This window comes from Anguilla rostrata, chromosome 6 (genome assembly GCF_018555375.3).
Source record: "Anguilla rostrata isolate EN2019 chromosome 6, ASM1855537v3, whole genome shotgun sequence".
Classification (NCBI taxonomy): Eukaryota; Metazoa; Chordata; class Actinopteri; order Anguilliformes; family Anguillidae; genus Anguilla; species Anguilla rostrata.
In genome coordinates, this window is record NC_057938.1 from 2,432,417 (window position 1) to 2,450,623 (window position 18,207).

Below are 18,207 nucleotides of genomic sequence, written 5' to 3' on the forward strand. Positions count from 1 at the left end.
GACATTATGTCTAGAGGTTTTACTCAGGAAACCAACACTTTCAAAACATACCCACACACTTAAACATTGCCTTTTCCTTTTTCCCCATTTCAGCTCAGCCCACAGCTGCAGTATTCGCTAAGAGATCCCTGAACCCTGGGAAGATTATTCTGACCTGCCTAGTTTCAGGATTTCACTGCAGTAACACGACGGTGGAGGTTTATCAGGATGATGCCATCATCACTGAAGAAGACGGCCTTTTGTCCTCTGGGATCAGACCAAACGGGGATGGGACCTGCCAGCTGAGAAAGAGTTTGGACATCTCTAACGGCACTGAGGCATCGTATAGCTGTGAAGTCCAGTTCGGAAGTCTTAAACGACTGGTCAAATGGGGTAAAACTGCTCACTGTGACCCATTTCCATTAATGCTGACTCGCAGAACCAGATCAAATTATTAGTGCTGTGGGAACAAAATGGTGACCCCTATAAAAGAGTGTGGCATGAACCGCCAGTGTGGCTGTCAAACTATAATATTGCTGCTTTTTGCCTTTGCAGATGGGAAGATATGGGACCGGGCTGAACAAAAACAAGACCACAACATGAGACGTCACTACTGGTTTCTTATGGTGCCACTGGTGTTGGTCGTTGCTTTATCACTTGTGTTTCTCATTCGGATCCTGAGGCGCAGATTGCGCACACAGGTAAGAAACCGGAGAAATTCACAATGGAATTATGTCCCTATATATATATATATCCTAGCATCTTATCTTGTCTCTTACATTGAGGAGTACCATGTAATAATTGTGTACATTTATATCAGTTCTAATTACCATAAAAATGACCATAAATGATATGTGCAGTAAGAGGAGAGGAGGCTGATGGGAATTCAACATTCTTTCATTTATTTACTGACTGAAAAGACAAGAAAAAAAAAAAATTCTGAAAACACAATTTATCAGTGCTATATAGAAGACCCCATTTGCAAAGATACTGCTGGTACTAAACTAGTTTTTTTGTGATGGTTAAGCATAAATGCCCACATGCTGATTCCTAAAGGGTTATGTTCACTTTCTTTACATTGTAGGCTCTGCAAAGAGAAAAACAAATGGACCAGACCAATTTTTTGATGCACCAGAGGAACCCAGATCAGCAACTTCATCAGGATTCAAGGGAGAAAATCAACACCAGCCATCCAACACATGCAGCGGACCTTTTGAATTGACTGTAAATTTAGCAATCCTACTGTATAAATGATGCAATGTAAATGCTGTGTAAACAATTGTGTAAATAGTTGTGCAGGTTGCTCTGGATCAGAGCGTCTGCTGAAATGGCTGTAATGTAATGTTCTTCCTCCTATTTCGACTTACGTTAGGTCAGAATAATGTTCACTTTGTGAACTGAACTGTGCCATTGGCTATAAATAAGTGTACGAAATGAGGATTGTACTTATCGAACCTGTGTTCTGTAGCTGTTGCAATGACCATCATATGCACTCTTGTACGTCGCTTTGGATAAAAGCATCTGCTAAATAAATGTAATGTAAAGTGGCTCTTAGAGAGGGTACCATAACTAAAATACCCCAGGGTTCTCCCCTAAGAGTGTAACCGAGGCAGTGCAGTGCAGCCCTCTGTTCCCTCACTGAAGTCTAATTACAGTTAGTCGGCTGGCCGATGACACAGTCATATTTCTTCAAAATAAATTCCAGATTATAATAAATTGATAAATGCTTTTTATTTTTTTTTACTCTTTGTCAGCTTTGAATGTCACGGTTTTATATTTTGTATTTTGTATGTTAAAATAAAAATGATTGAATATAAGGTGCCCTCGTGTAAGTTCAAATGTCATTGTGTTGATCTGAGACACCAACATTGTTCATCCTTGAGAGTTTGGTTAAGTATGTTGCTATCATATGTCCTTATATTCATTCTCAAGCTGTAAAGAGAAGCTTTAATAGCATTTACATGCTGAGACCCATGTTGACCAAGCGTGGTAACACACTGAGTTTTAGGTCTTTGGCTACATCTTATAGGTCCTTGTTCTACTTATGAAATCAATTTGGCCATTAACTCTTCATTATTCTGTATGTACACCAACAAATGTTGAACACTTTCACTGACTTCTGTGAGCGAGAATTTATATTTATGTCTTGTTCTTTTTATAAACCATAAATGGGTGCTAAGGTTTACTCTTTTTTTTCTTAAGAGACAGGAAATTGTTTTATCATGAGAAGGAGGCCTTATGAGTGTTCTAGGTCTGGTCACCTTGAACGCCAGACCTGAAGGCTGTTACCCATCAAAGGGTTTCTGTTTGTGAGATTTAGACACGTAGAGCTATTACCGTAAGTGTCTTCAGGGTAGGAGATGTGTGGTAGTTGGGGGGCGTGGAGGAGCGGAGGTGAGGAGTGAAGAGTAATGGAATGCACCCCAGGTGAGCAGCAGTTCACCGGTCGTCTGTAGAGGTCTGATGGTAGAAGCAGGGAGGCCAGTCACAGTGTGTTCAGGAGAGTGTTCAGGCTCTGGTCCAGGTGGGAGAGGACCAGAACCTGACCCAGAAGCTCAGGTGAGTCGGTGGCGAGAAATGGGCGGAGTCTCCTGATGTTGTAGAGGAAGAAGCTGTGTGCCAGGCTCTCTGCAGTCGTTTGCAGTGTTGCCAAGTTTGCCATCTAGCAGCAGGCCAAGGTTCTTGGTGCTAGGGGAAGCCAACGTGGTGGTGTCACCCAGGAAGAGTGAGGTCACATGGGGGAGAAAGACATAGCAGGGATGTCTGAGTGTGTTTGTCATGTTCAGCTTTAGATTGTGAGCTTCCATCCAGCTAAAGATTTGGGCAAATTTCTGTTTAAATTGGCTTAGCAGCTGTGAAGAAGAACAAGAAGATGAAGAAGAGGAAGAAGGCAAAACTCAAAATACTTAATTTCCAATCTGCATTTTTCGTGAACACTTGCGTGAGTCGTTGACCACTGTCCGTGATTGTAAAGGCCCTGGGTCTGTGCTGAGTGACACCATGGAGTCCCACCCCCAGTTTTTTACATTAATGACATTCACTGCATGCAGTTTCCCACAGAGTACCGCTCCCTTGATTTGCTTTACAGTCCGTTTCTGATCTTGCTCATTTCCATAGTCTCACCCTCTCCTGTGATAACAATAAATTAGTTTGAGAAATGTTATATTACAATGTGGATTTTTTTCAGAAAAAAAATCAGAATAAGCTACATTGCACTAAGAAGGAATTATGAATATTCAGATTTCTAGTCAGAGAATAGTTTTCAAGAAGGACAAAACAATCAAGTTTATTAAACTCCAGCAGCTTAGGAAAAAGGAGACATACAGTGTCACATTTTATTTCAATGTTTATTCAAGTAACCCATGATTTTCACTAGTTTATAATAAGATGAGATTGATTCACACTTGCAGCACAAAGTGATAATATGGGTACTAAAGGCAACATGGTGGCAAGGCATTGAGTATAAAATAACACATCTTTGTCCACTGGAATAGCACATTTAAAGACCAGCAAGTAAGCAAGTAAGATGGAAATGTGCATTTGAAAAGGCTTCTCTGTATTTTGAATAGTTTTGATCACAATAACCCTAAGAGGTTGCCTTTACTCCATTTGCCCAGTTCTTTGTCACGTACAATCAGTAAACAATTTTATCGTCTGATCCAGCAGCAGTGGTCAAGTGTGCAGATACGGATCGAGCACCGACAGGATTTATACGGCTCACAGAAGTTCTGTGGAATTGCTACTCAGAAAGAAGGACATGCTCGCCATCTGCTGGCCACCTTGAGACTAGCATGTTCCACTGATGTATTTATTTCCTGTGAAATCAAAAAATGGCCTACTGGAATTTAAACACACGAAAACCGAAAATTGTATGAGAACCTGAGATGCAATGGGTCTGGGCTGCAAAAACTATTCTAAAGTTGATCGCGAAGAACAGGGAAACGTGTACTGGCTGGCAAGTGTACAGATTAAACATTCAAGTGTTCAGGCAGCATACATTTCTAACACAATACCAGTGGCACTAGAGCAAGGATTTGGATTTGTCACATAGGAAAACAAGTTTATCTTGAACACTTTGATTATAAAACAGTACTTATATTGCAAACATTTGTCAGGTATGAAAATGATAAAGATTCCATCTTCACACAAAAACTGTGAAACAAAGGGTTACACTTTTTTAAAAAATTTACCAAAAAATAAAAACACTGCAATAAAAATGATACAAACACAAACATAACCAACTATCTAAAAATATTTTCTGTCTCTCGAAACCTAATGCTTAATGTTAATGCTAAATGCTAACTGACGGATTATTATAATATAAATTAACATTTTTAAAAATACTTTAAAACTCTGTCTTCCATTGGTTGCCTGTGATTAAACCTAAAACCTAAACATTATGTGTATAAACATTACAATAAAACAATACATTTTATAAATACTTTAAAATTTCAAATAAATTACACATTTTAGAAATACTTTCAACTTCAAAACTAAGGACATCAGGTGACAGGAACAGGCCAGTGTCTTGGGTGTCTTCGGTCTGGGTTGAAGCTGAAAGGGGTGTTTCATGGTACTGGGTCGCTGGCAGTGTTAAAGCTGAGCCAAGAGAGGGCGCTAGTGTCTGCAACCTGAGAGCTCATTGCGACCGTAGAGTCAAAGAGTTGTTTGTCCTCCTGTGTTTGACACAGGGAAAGAAAGTGAACGTAGCCCTTCAGAAATCAACAAGTGGGCATTTATGCTTACCCATCACAAAAAATAACTTGTTTAGTACCACCGGTATCTTTGCAAATGAGACCTTCTATATTGCACTGAGAAATTGTGTTTTCAGAATTTTTTTTCCCTCACTTGTCTTTTTCGTCAGTAAATAAATGAAAGAATTTGCAATCTTGACATCCCATCAGCCTCCTCTCCTCTTACTGCACATATCATTTATAATAATCAGGACTGATATAAATGTATACAGTTATTCCAAGGTATCTTTCAATGTAAGAGACAAGATAAGATGCTAGGAGTGCTCCTTTAGGGACATAATTCCATGGTGAATCTCTGCTGTTTCTCACCTGTGTGTGCAATCTGCATCTCAGTGTCAGCATGAAATTTAAAAACACAGGTGATAAACCAATGACCAACGCAAGTGCTGCCAAAAGGAACCAGTAGTAATGTCCAGGGTCATTGTCTTGTTTTGGTTCAGCCTGGTCCCATATCTTCCCATCTGCAAAGGCAAAAAAGCAGCAATATTATAGTTTGACAGCCACACTGATGGTTCATGCCACACTCTTTTATAGGGGTCACGATTTTGTTCCTACAGCAAAAATAATTTTATCAGGTTCTGCGAGTCAGCATTAATGGAAATGGGTCACAGTGAGCAGTTTTACCCCATTTGACCAGTTGTTCAAGACTTCTGAACAGGACTTCACAGCTATACGATGCCTCAGTGCCGTTAGAGATGTCCAAACTCTTTCTCAGCTGGCAGGTCCCATCCCCGTTTGGTCTGATCCCAGAGGACAAAAGGCCATCTTCTTCAGTGATGATGTCATCATCCCGATAAACCTCCACCGTTGTGTTACTGCAGTGAAATCCTGAAACTAGGCAGGTCAGAATAACCTTCCCAGGATTCAGGGATCTCTTAGCGAATACTGCAGCTGTGGGCTCAGCTAAAATGGGGAAAAAAGAGAAAAGGCAAGTTTTTTGTACACAAGGGAAGGCCTCTTGTGTATGTTCAAGTAATGAGGCGTACCAGTGTACTTTGGATGTGAAAATGTGTAAAGGCTGTCAGGTCTGTATTCAGGCATAAATGTTCAGGCAGCTTGCATTGGAATTGGAAGAGGGAAAATGCACATTATTTTACTGTGTGTCTGTTCTGAAAATGTTGTTTTCCTGAGTAAATCCCCATTGACATATAAGATCACATTTTAAGTAAGGTACCATCCTTTCTTCAATAAATTCTTTGCACCTTTTTTTACATTATAAGATGTGTGAACCCCTTAGGGAAATTAAACATACTGCTATATACTGGAATTATGTGCCTTTTTGTTTTTTAGGAAAATTCATACACGCACACACATATCGCAATGACAGGAGCAAATTTGAATAGTTCCCAAAATACTGGCATGTTCTGATAACTTGATAATATATTCCATTTTCCCACTATACTGCAGTGTGTTCCATTTCTGTATGGGACCATGGTACTAACCTGTCTCCTGGCTCTCCTCTGCTTCAAAGGACAAACTTCTCTCCAGGTGATGCACACAGATGTAATCTATGTAGTTCTTAGTTTCCGTGGTGATGTCCTCGTCCCTGTTCCACTTCCTCTTCATGGGGACAGCAGATCCTGCTGAAGCCTCCCACTGAAGCCTGCTGAGGTTCAAGGACAGGAAGTCTTCTCCATTCCATCCGTACTGAGCAAAGGCCCTCATAAGTCTTACACCAGAGTCAGGGTTTCGCTCGATCTCACAGCCAAACCTCCCCTGCAGGACGGCAGCACCTGGAACACATGGATGTACATGATGCAGTGATTATGCCTGCATGTACTGCATGGCCTTTACTTGGACCTTTAAACAGAGGTACAGCAGAGGAAAAAAAACATTTTTAAAAAGCTGAAATATAAAGGCCCTCACTCACCAGACATGTTAAGTCCTGTGTAATTTTTTAAGATGTCAGTTCTGCCTCTGTTCCAATGCTCCATATTAAGGCGTTTGACAGACTTCCACAGAGAACGGCCTGGTCCTTCACGCATCCAGTTTCTATGGGGCACACTGTCCGTGCCATTGCTACTGTAGGAATCGACTGCTTCACCATCAAGCCACAGGACACAAGTGAACTCATCAGAATTCACTGCAGTGTAGGTACCCAGAAGGGAGTGAGGAACTGAAAGACAGACACAGGGAAAGAGAGATGTCACAAGGTACCAAATATGATGTTCAGCCCAAACTGTCCCTAAGCCAGGAAACAACGTTTTGACCCCATCTGGCAGCCGAAAAAACAAACGAAATAAATAAATAAATACACACGCACGCAAGTAGACACAATGATTTATATTTTAGTATTATACAATGCTGCTGCTGCCTCTAGTTGCAGCCAGTAATATTCCGCCTGCTCACAGTGGTGAATCAAGATCTGTGCGAACTATCGAGAATGATAGGCTATATTATGAGATTTATTTTTTGTTTAGTTTTGGCATTACTGATGATGTTTTTGAATGCTACATAAAACACATTGAACCACATAGGGAAAAATGCCTGTTTCGGCCCAGTGAAAATGCGGCAACCCTAGTGCGCTGTCAGAATACCTGACTTGGAGAAGCGTTAACACGCTCCACTTTATATGTTAATTTACTAGGGCTCCTTAGGCCTATTAACTGGATGACATTATACACACATGTATTTGTATGATGTCCATAGGACACATTAAAAAAACCTGTTACTCCACCCAAGCGTGTGTGATTGGTTGAAACAAACGATAATTCCGAAAAAAGGGGGAACGGATGTCCCTGGCAGTGGCCTTTAGCTTACGGAAGAATGAAGGAAAATTAGCCTTAAAAGGTATACTTATAACTTATAAAACGGTTTATATCTTTAAGGAAAATCGTTTTTGTTGTTGTTAAATCGGCTAAACGTTGTAAAACTCTTAAGGCACGGACAACAAGAATATAGTGGCATAGCGTTTACTGAAGTTAACTTGCTAAACAACAGACGGAATCACAACGCAGTAATAATCAGGAACGTGGTTTTTTCCTGGACGGCGCATCTCAGTTAACGTGCGCATGTCCCAGGCGCCCGCCCCTAATAAACTGAAACGTCAAACGGGGGCGTGTACCGGCCATTTACTGACAAAAGTAACCCCAATACATCACATAAATACAGATACATAAGCTATCGTAAGTTCAGAAAATATTACGACAAGGATGACGACGGGTAGGTACAAACAACACACACACGTTTTACAAATTTAAGCATGAAATAATTAAATAACAACGCAATATGACACATAACAAAGCAGATATCGCAAGCATATATCCAACCGGTCTACCTGGAAGCCAAACTCAACAAGGTAGATGAAAGCGTAGGCTACCTACCCGATATAGTGCGCCAAACAATGTCCGAAAACAATAAAATTCCATAAATACTAAACATTTTACAACACAACCTCAAAAACTATATCCACTCTGGTCTATTTGTTGCCAACAGCCTTTGGGAAATCTCTCGTTACACGTTGTTTCAGCAAATCAAGCAGTAATAATGAGACCGGCCGCCGAGGTATATATAGGTGGAATCAGTGGGAAGACACACTTTCTAAACTTTCTGACCACGCCTTCGTTGTGGTTATCCGCCAATACAGAGACAGAGTGCATGCTTGCAAACCACGCCCATCGACGCCCATGTGTGCACAACAGCCAGCCGTCCTGTCCTCTAACCAGCTCCTGCTACTCTCGCTGCAACAGCGTGGTGTAAAGATTTCACAAGGCTATTCATTGATAACTAATGGACCAGGATGGATATAGTTTTTTTTAAGTTGTTTTGTAAAATGTTTCGCATTTATAGCTTTTTACTGTTTTTGGACATTGCTTGGCGCACGGTGTCAGGTACGTATTGACGCTTTCATCTTTGCCTTTCGAAATAAGTAAAATTTCGACTATTTTATTTTTATTTTTCTTAGTTAAAACACAATGTGTATTGGTTTGGCATTCGTTACATTTAATTCGTTTTTGAGATTGTTTGATCTACTATGTCAGGTTCGAATCGACATTTACATCTGATCTATTTTAGTTTTGCTTTCAGTTTGGGTAGACTACAGTGGTGGTGGTAACTATGTAGCCTACATGTACTTCGTCACTGTAGAATTAGGATATCAGGTAGTTATTCCCTCGCCTTACAGGCAGCAGATTTTGAGTGTCTCCCATGATGGTATAGCTGGACATTTAGGAGTAAATAAAACATACGATCGTGTTCTTCGCCAGTTTTTCTGGGTGGGATTGAAAACGGATGTAGTGCAGTATTGTAAAACTTGTCATGTTTGCCAGCTCACTGGTAAACCTAATAAAATCATTCCACCTGCGCCGTTGTTTCCGATCCCCGTAATTGGTGAACCGTTCGAACATCTTATTGTTGATTGTGTTGGCCCGCTTCCTCGGTCCAAAGCTGGAAACACGTATTTGCTCACTATGATGTGCCAAGCTACACACTATCCGGAGGCTGTGCCGTTGCGTACGATTACGGCTAAAGCCGTTTTGAAAACTCTGACCAAGTTTATAACAGTTTTTGGCATTCCCAAAGTGGTTCAGACAGACCAGGGAACCAATTTTATGTCCCGTGTTTTCGCCCAAGTTCTTCGGCAGCTCAGAATAAAGCACAACGTATCTAGTGCCTATCACGCGGAAAGCCAGGGCGCCCTCGAACGCTTCCATCAAACCTTGAAGTCTATGCTACGTGCGTACTGCCATGAGCTGGAGAAAGATTGGGAGGAGGGACTCCCCTGGTTGCTTATGGCTGCCCGTGAGGTGTCCCAGGAAAGCACAGGTTTTAGTCCTACTGAATTGGTGTTTGGACACCAAGTTAGAGGCCCCCTTGGGCTGATTAGAGATCAGTGGCTTCCAGAAACGCCTCCGGCTAACCTTTTGAGCTACGTGAATGATTTTCGCCTTCGGTTGTATAGGGCGTGTGCATTGGCTAAGAAAAACCTAGAAAGCTCACAGAAGAGAATGAAGGGTTGGTTCGATCAGAAGGCTAAAGTCCGCCACTTTGATCCTGGAGATAAAGTCTTGGCATTGCTGCCCATTCTTGGTTCAGCCTTACAGGCTAGGTTTAGTGGACCTTACGTTGTGGAGCAGAAGGTTTCAGACCTAAACTATTTGATTAACACTCCGGATAGGAAAAAGCATGTTCAACTGTGCCATATTAACATGCTGAAGCCGTATTATGCTCGCCCTTCCGAGCCGTTGTCAGCCGGGCCGAATGCTGAGGCTTCCTTATCTGTCCCTGTTAAGCCTGTAGCCTTGTCCTCGGTGCTGAACCCCTCTGATCCTCCTGCATTTGCCAGCTCCACGGCTGACCTCCCTTCTCAGCCTCCGTGGGTGGTAGACGCAGGGGAAGATGAAGTAGTGCCAGCTGAGGAGGTATTTAGGGGTAGGTTAAATAATTCCCAGTTCCTTGGGAACCTTGAAACACAGTTTTCGCATTTGACCAGTTCCAAACAGTCTGACCTTGTCTGTTTGATTAAGTCTCATCTATCTCTCTTTCCGGATATTCCTTCTCGAACTACGCTTGTGGAGCATGATATTGATGTGGGTGAAGCAAGGCCTATTAAGCAGCATTTTTACCGTGTATCTCCAGGAAAAAATGAACATCTACTTAAAGAATTGAAGTATATGCTTGAAAATAACATTGCGCAGCCCAGTTTTTCTAGCTGGTCTAGCCCATGCTTGCTAATTGGGAAGCCGGATGGCTCGTATAGGTTTTGTACAGATTATCGGAAAGTTAATGCTGTAACAAAAGCGGACTGCTACCCTCTCCCGAGAATGGAGGACTGCATAGACCAGGTTGGTTCGGCACAATTTGTCAGTAAATTTGACCTCCTCAAGGGTTACTGGCAAGTCCCGTTGACGCAGAGAGCGAAAGAGATTTCTGCGTTTGTAACCCCACAGGGTTTATACTCTTATTCCGTCATGGCTTTTGGTATGCGTAACACCCCCGCAACTGTTCAGCGGTTAATGAACTGCGTGCTGTCTGGTCTCGAGGGGTGCGCTGCGTATCTAGATGATGTCATTGTGTTCAGTGACACTTGGCCTCAACATCTGGCGCGGATCAGAGCCTTGTTTGCTCGTCTAGTAGATGCAAACCTTACTGTTAACCTGGCTAAATGTGAGTTTGGACAAGCCACGGTCACATACCTGGGCAAGGTGGTTGGCCGTGGTGAGGTCCGGCCCGTGCGCGCCAAAGTCGAGGCTATTGACCGTTTTCCTGCTCCAACTAGTAAGAAGGAAGTGATGAGATTTTTGGGAATGACTGGTTATTATCGTGGGTTTTGCCCAAATTTCTCTGCTGTAGTCGCCCCCTTGACTGACCTCCTCGGGGGTAAGGTCCCGTTTCATTGGTCCCTCGCTTGTCAGATCGCTTTTGAAAATCAAAGCCCTTTTATGTAATGCTCCCGTTTTGTCAGCCCCTTGTTTTGACAAGCCGTTTAAGCTCGCCATTGATGCTAGCGACGTAGGTGCTGGTGCCGTCTTGTTACAGGAGGATGAGCTGACCATTGATCACCCGGTTTGTTTCTTTTCCCGTAAATTCAATAAACACCAACGCCACTACTCCACCATTGAGAAGGAGACTTTAGCTCTTGTCTGGGCAGTGCAACATTTCGAGGTCTATGTCGGCTCCGTTAATCACCCTGTGCTGGTGTTTACGGACCATAACCCGTTAGTTTATTTACATCAGATGCAAAAGAAAAACCAGCGCCTCATGCGCTGGAGCCTGTTTTTGCAGGGGCATCACCTGGAGATTCGACATGTTCGTGGGAAGGATAACGTGATAGCAGATGCGTTGTCCCGCGGAGGTGCCGAGTCTAGGGATGCGTCTTGAGGCGTTGATCACGTGGCTTGTTGACAGGCCGCCGTCAGTTGTGGCGTTTCTCTCTCTTTGTCTCCCCTCGTTCTCTTTCTGTCCTCAAGTTGCAGTGGCATGGCAGAAGAGGTTCAACGCTGGGAGTCAATGTGGGAAGTCTGGTCTGTCGATGCTTGGAGTTGGTATTTATGATTCGTTTGTTTGAATTTCTGTTTTGGGGACTGGTGTCCCCAGCTGGTGGGGGGGGGGTGTTACGCCCCTCCGTGTCAGGTGGGGGCGCTGGCCGTTTGGAGGCCTGTGTTTTTTGTTTCAGATAATTGGAAGCACCTGTGGTGGTGCCCATAAAAGGAAGCCTGGAGTCGGCTTCTCGGGAGGGGGCTTGATTTTCTCCTCGCCGTTGGACCAAGGCCGTGTCGGGATTTTCATCTTATGTTGTATAGTTATTTTGTCCTTACGTATGGTGTCTAAATAATAAAAAGTATTGGTTATTATTGGGAAACCTTGGTGTCGGCATCGCTTATGTTTGCGGGTGTGGAGAGCAACCGTAACATGGCGACTTTGCACTTGTGCTGAGTATAAACAATATTAGCAGCTTTCACTTTCTGCTCCACTACATCGATAAAAAAACGTATGTACTTTTTTACTCAAATAGCCTACATTTCTATTGACAACACACTAGTTACATTTCGTACGGTTGGTCGTCAGCCGGATTTTCTCGGTATTGGACCGAGGTGAAGTTGGTTTCAAGTTGGATATTCAACAGATATTCGGACACCCAGTCTCGCCGACCCTTTCCCGCTTTGTCCCGGGGTTTAGAGACACAATGCAACGGTCTTTACAACCTTGGATATTCAGACATTCAGACACATATTCAGACTCCCAGTCTCGTATCGTTTTATATCCCCGACTGTTCCCTACTTTCCGCTTAGCCAATGCAAGTGGTTAGGGACCGTCAACAAATTACAGGTTACAAATTCTTTTAATTTCAATAGCTCCTAGACAAAAGGACCTAGAAATAGAGATTTTTTACTTCCCAAAATGGAAAGTGGAGCAAAGTTTTTACTATTTCATGTAATGTCATCAGTAATACCAAAACCTTAAAAATGTAAGTCTGTGTTTTAAAAAAAATAAATATTTTTTTTTGCAGTTGCCAGATAGGGTCAAAATGTTCTGTCCTGGATCAGGGATGATTTGGGTCGAACATCATATTTGGTACTTTGTGACATCTGTCTTTCCCTGTGTCTCTGTCTTTCAGTTCCTCACTCCCTTCTGGGTACCTACACTGCAGTGAATACTGATGAGTTCACTTGTGTCCTGTGGCATGATGGCGAAGCAGTCGACTCCTACAGTAGCAATGGCACGGACAGCGTGCCCCGTAGAAATTGGATGCGTGAAGGAAGAGGCCGTTCTCTGTGGAAGTCTGTCAAACGCCGTAATATGGCACAATGGAACAGAGGCAGAACTGACATCTTAAAAAATTACACAGGAATTAACATGTCTGGTAAGGGAGCGCCAATACTAGCTTTTTGTAAATTATTATAAATTAAAAAAATCTGCCATACCTCTGGTTAAAATTCTAAGAGACCACCATGCAGTACATGGAGGTAACCACCCATAATACATTTTACTGTGGTACTGGACTATGATTGCTGAACTGTGGTACTTGTGCCATGGTACAACTATGCTACATGTACCATTGTATTTTGACAGTATCACAACACATTGTAAAATAGTTGTACCATGGTATGCACTGTGGTACTATCATAGCATGTACCACTCTGCATGGTACATCCACTGTACTATGGTACATACCATTTTAGTACCATATGTGTACCACAGAGCACTATGGTATATAAATGTTCAATGGTACATCCTGTGGAACTACCATAGTGTGTACCGTAGTATATATGGTACATTCATTTTCACCAGCACATACTATAGTGCACTATGGTAGATATTATAGTACTATTGTAGTGTACTATGGTACATCCATTGTACCATGGTACATAACTGTAGTTCTACAATAGCGTGCACCATAATGAACAATGATACATTCAGTCTTAGTGTACCATGGTATATCATGGTAAAATTTCTTATGGTCTCAGTGTTGTGTACATCCATGTGTTTCAGGTGCTGCTGTCCTGCAGGGGAGGTTTGGCTGTGAGATCGAGAGAAATCCTGACTCTGGTGTAAGACGTACGAGGACCTTTGCTCAGTACGGATGGAATGGAGAAGACTTCCTGTCCTTCAACCTCAGCAGGCTTCAGTGGGAGGCTTCAGCAGGATCTGCTGTCCCCATGAAGAGGAAGTGGAACAGGGACCAGGACATCACCATGGAAACTAATAACTACATAGAGCACACCTGTGTGATTCATCTGTTGGACAGTTTGTCTTTTGAAGCAGAGGAGAGCCAGGAGACAGGCTAGTACCATGGTCCCTTACAGAAATGGAACACACTGCATTATAGTGAAGTAGAATATATTATCACAATATCACAACATAATTTTACAATATTTGGAGATATATTCAAATTGAGGTCCTTAATGTTGGGATCAAATACATGTTGGGACAAAATCACATAGTGTCTTGTAAATATGTGACTTTTTTTTTTTTTGAAAATACAATACTCATTTCACGGAAGTTTATGTAATATACATGTGTACGTATATATGTGTGTATATATACAAACACGTATACATAGGAGATGCATCTTTTTAAACACATAGTGTTAGTGTTAAAAAGATGCATCTGCACATTTAAAAAAAAATGTTTGGTAACAAAATCAGTGAGCAAAAAGAAACCCAGGAGTACACCTGAAAATGAGTTTAAATGTGTTTTAGATTTAATCTTCCAAATGTTTGTTTTTTCTTGCTTTTTTTAAAGAAAGGATGGTACCTCACTTAAATTGTGACCTTTTCCATTTCAATGCAAGCTGCCTGAGCATTCAAATGTAGCCCTGCTAACGTGTTCACATACTCACATCAAAGTACACTGGTACTACATAGAGTATAATTACTCTAAAATACACAAGAAAGAGGATTTTCCTTGTGCACAAAAAACTTGCCTTTTCTCTTTTTCCCCATTTCAGCTGAGCCCACGGCTGCAGTATTTGCAAAGAGATCCTGGGACCCTGGGAAGGTTATTCTGACCTGCCTATTTACAGGATTTCACTGCAGAGACACGACGGTGGAGGTTTATCGGGATGATGACATCATCACTGAAGACGGCCTTTTGTCCTCTGGGATCAGACCAAACGGGGACGGGACCTGCCAGCTGAGAAAGAGTTTGGACATCTCTAACAGCACTGAGGCATCATATAGCTATGAAGTCCAGTTCGGAAGTCTTAAACGACTGGTCAAATGGGGTAAAACTGCTCACTGTGACCCGTTTCCATTAATGCTGACTTGCAGAACCAGATCAAATTATTTGTGCCGTGTGAACAGAATTGTGACCCCTATAAAAGAGTGTGGCATGAACCGCCAGTGTGGCTCTCAAACTATAATATTGCTGCTTTTTGCCTTTGCAGATGGGACGATATGGGAACGGGCTACACCTAGACAAGACTATGATTACTACTGGTTTTTTATGACACTTGTGTTGGCCATTGGTTTAGTACCTTTGTTTTTTGTTTTTATGCGGCTACTGAGAGACAGGTGGCGCAGACAGGTGAGAAACCGGAGAAATTCACCATGGAATTAAGTCCCTGTAGGAGCACTCCTAGCATCTTATATTGTCTCTTACATTGAGGGGTACCTTGGAAAAATTGTGTACATTTATATCAGTCCGAATTGCCATAAAAATGACCATAAATTATATGTGCAGTAAGAGGAGAGAAGGCTGATGGGAATTCATCTTTGTTGATTCTTCCATTTATTTACTGACCAAAAAGAAAAGTGCGATAGAGAAGCATTCCATTTGCAGAGATACGGCTGGTGCTAAGCCAGTGAGTTTTGTGTGAAGGGCAAGCATGATGCCCACTTGCTGATTTCTGAAGGGTTACGTTCACTTTCTTTCCCTTGTAGCCAAACCAGCGCACAGAGGACTTGGCTTTATCAGTTATTGAACGTGTCGATGGAGCTCAGGTGGAATGAAACCCAGCTCAGTGGATTCATCGTCTTGATGCCACAAGATAATGACCTTCGTGAAGTGCAATTAGGTACTACTGGACTGCAGCGACACCATAAAGAGACCGTGCAGCTGGAAGGCCAATCAACATCAATGAGAAGAAGGACAGACCTACTGGAGGCCCCTCTGGCATCTGGGGTACTGCCTTGCGATCCTTTTTATGGAGACCAAAACAGGCCCGTCCCACCATGGTTGGGAACAGGGCACCCCTGGCCTTCACTTTCCCTCCACCTTCCCAAACTGCCCTGGCTGTCTCCATTTAGCACTGAAGATCTCAGGACTGGAAGGCAGGATCTGTACACTATGCTGCATCAAAGGCAGGAGAATAAGTGGCGCTCTGACTTGCTGGTTGTAGTGGCTTCCCAGGTTGTAGAAATTAGCGCCCTCTCCTGGCGCAGCTTCAACACTGCAAGAGAGCCGATACCATCAAAAGCCCCTTCAGATCCATGCCAGAACAGACACTTAAGACACTGGCCTGTTCCATACCGTCTGTTTTAAAAGTTACATGCTTATTTGTTGAAAGTGAGTTTCAAATTATTATGTTTGTTTGAAGTTGAGTATTCTAAACACAGCTAATCTGACAAGTTTTATTAATAAGGTTGGATCTAAACACAGCTTCGGGAAACCAATTTTATTGCCAGACCAAAGACATTTAAGACACGTTAAAGTATTTCTATAAATGTCAAAAGTAAAGCCAGAAGATATTTGCTGATGATTGGTTGTATTTGTATTTGTATAATTTTTATTTAAGTTTTACAATTTGTTTCTCTGTCTTTGTGTATAGATGGGATCCTTATCATTTTCATAACTGACAAATGTTCAAAATATATAAGTACTCTCCTCTAATATAAGTGTTGGCAATAAACTTGTTTTCCTTTATGCAACCAAATCCAAATCCTAATACCAGTGACACTGGTATTGTGTTGGAAATGCATGGTGTCTGAACACTTGAATGTTAAATCTGTGCACTTGCCAACCAGTATACATTTTCTCATTTTTTGCGATCAACTTTAGAATAGTTTAGTACCTCTGACACCTCATATAATACATGTCAGTTTGCATGTATCTAAATTCCAGCCAGCCAGTTTTGTTTAACAGTAGAACATGCTATTCCCTGGGTTCCCAGCAGATGGCGAGCATGTCCTCCATTTTGAGTGGTAATTCCATAGAAATCCTTTGGGCGGTACAAATCCTGGCTGTGCTCAATCAACGGACTTCACCGCTGCTTGATCATGTGATCAAATTACTGATTGTGACCCTGTACACAGGGAGCTTTTTCAAAACGTTCTGAGTGCATTCTAGAATGTGTCTACGCAGGCACCAATAGGAACCGTTCGCTAGCCGCACAAGTTTTGGAGCAGACTGTCTGTCAGGCTATCTGTCAGAAATCGCCTTGCCATCAATGAGCTCCGAAGACAGCCTTCAAAAGCTGTTCTTGATGTTAGTGAAAAAGGGTTTCCTCGCCACTTCAACTCTGTTCAACGTTTACCATTACTGTTTACTTTTAATGTTTTGTAATTGTTTCTTGAAGAATAAATAAAGGACAATTTCATGCAATTCTCTGTTTCTGCTACTGAATGAATATTCATTACTGCAGCCGGAGGACCCGTAGAATGTGACGTGCTAACCCTGGAACCCACAGGCAGCGCGTTTTCCAGGCAGCGTGTTTTCCCTTTTCCTGGGACAGAGAGAGAGAGCGTAAAAATGCGAATGTATTATGAACTAAGCCACTGATGAAAAATTCACCGCTGCTATTTATAAGTTCTGAGTGAAGCACAGGATCCCCTCCACAGGCCCTGCTCGTGATTAATGACTGCGTGTTCAGAGAGCGACTGCATCTGTACCGAAAAAAGAAACGCCAGAAAGATCCCGTACATTTAAAGGAAGGAGAGATAAAAATAAAGAGTGTGAAAGAGGAGTGATGAAGGGGTGATGGAGGGATGATAGAGGGTAGTGGAGGGTGATGGAGGGATAGGAGGGGTGATGGAGGGGCGAAGGAGGGGAGAGGAGATGGGGGTGATGTAGGGGTGATGAGGGTGATGGAGGGTGATGGAGGCGAGGAGGGTGATGGAGGGATGATAGAGGGGTGATGTAGGGGTTGATGGAGGGATGATAAGGGCAGACACGGTGGCATAGTGGTTAGCACTGTCGCCTCACAGCAAGAAGGTTGTGGGTTCAAATCTCGGCTTGGGGCCTTTCTGTGCGGAGTCTGCATGTTCTCCCCGTGTTCGCGTGGGATTACTCCGGGTACTCCGGTTTCCTCCCACACTCAGAGATGTGCATGTTAGGTGCACTCCTGCAGGCGTCCTTGACCAAGACACTGGCCTCAGAACTGGAGTTGGTCCCCGGGCGCAGCACAAGAGAGGCAGCTGCCCACTGCTCCTAAGTAACTAGGATGGGTCAAATGCAGAGGACAAATTACCACACTGGGTTCAATAAAGTATATCTTAATCTTAATGATGTAGGGATTGATGTAGGGGGTGATGGAGGGGCAATGGAGGGATGATGAAAAAGTGATGGAGTGGTAGTGGAATGATGGAGGGGTGTT

General features: G+C 42.7%; 2 protein-coding genes and 1 long non-coding RNA gene across 11 annotated transcripts in view; 1 reads left to right on the plus strand and 2 right to left on the minus strand.

Moving 5' to 3' along the window:
- The window catches only part of LOC135258184 (zinc-alpha-2-glycoprotein-like), a 35,632-nt gene extending 27,415 nt beyond the window's left edge, over nt 1-8,217 (minus strand). The window contains exons 1-3 of the mRNA XM_064341482.1: nt 8,057-8,217; nt 6,604-6,849; nt 6,176-6,466 (exon numbers count right to left, since the gene is read on the minus strand). Coding sequence (XP_064197552.1) covers nt 6,176-6,466; nt 6,604-6,849; nt 8,057-8,114 — 595 coding nt within the window. The 5' untranslated portion in view covers nt 8,115-8,217. The remainder of the gene's footprint in view (nt 1-6,175; nt 6,467-6,603; nt 6,850-8,056) is intronic.
- LOC135258183 (major histocompatibility complex class I-related gene protein-like) overlaps nt 1-16,157 on the plus strand; it is a 40,449-nt gene extending 24,292 nt beyond the window's left edge. For 4 of the 9 annotated variants that reach the window (XM_064341475.1, XM_064341474.1, XM_064341473.1 and 1 more), the window contains exons 4-6: nt 94-372; nt 535-680; nt 1,064-1,800. In XM_064341475.1, the coding sequence (XP_064197545.1) occupies nt 94-372; nt 535-680; nt 1,064-1,201 (563 nt within the window). In that variant the 3' untranslated portion in view covers nt 1,202-1,800. The other 5 variants (XM_064341478.1, XM_064341477.1, XM_064341476.1 and 2 more) reach the window with 5 other exon arrangements.
- On the minus strand, nt 8,742-11,095 carry LOC135258187 (uncharacterized). Its single transcript, XR_010330899.1, has 2 exons — nt 10,329-11,095; nt 8,742-10,277 (listed from the first exon to the last, which is right to left on the minus strand). It is a non-coding gene; the product is annotated as an uncharacterized LOC135258187 (long non-coding RNA).
- Nucleotides 16,158-18,207: the final 2,050 nt, after the last annotated feature.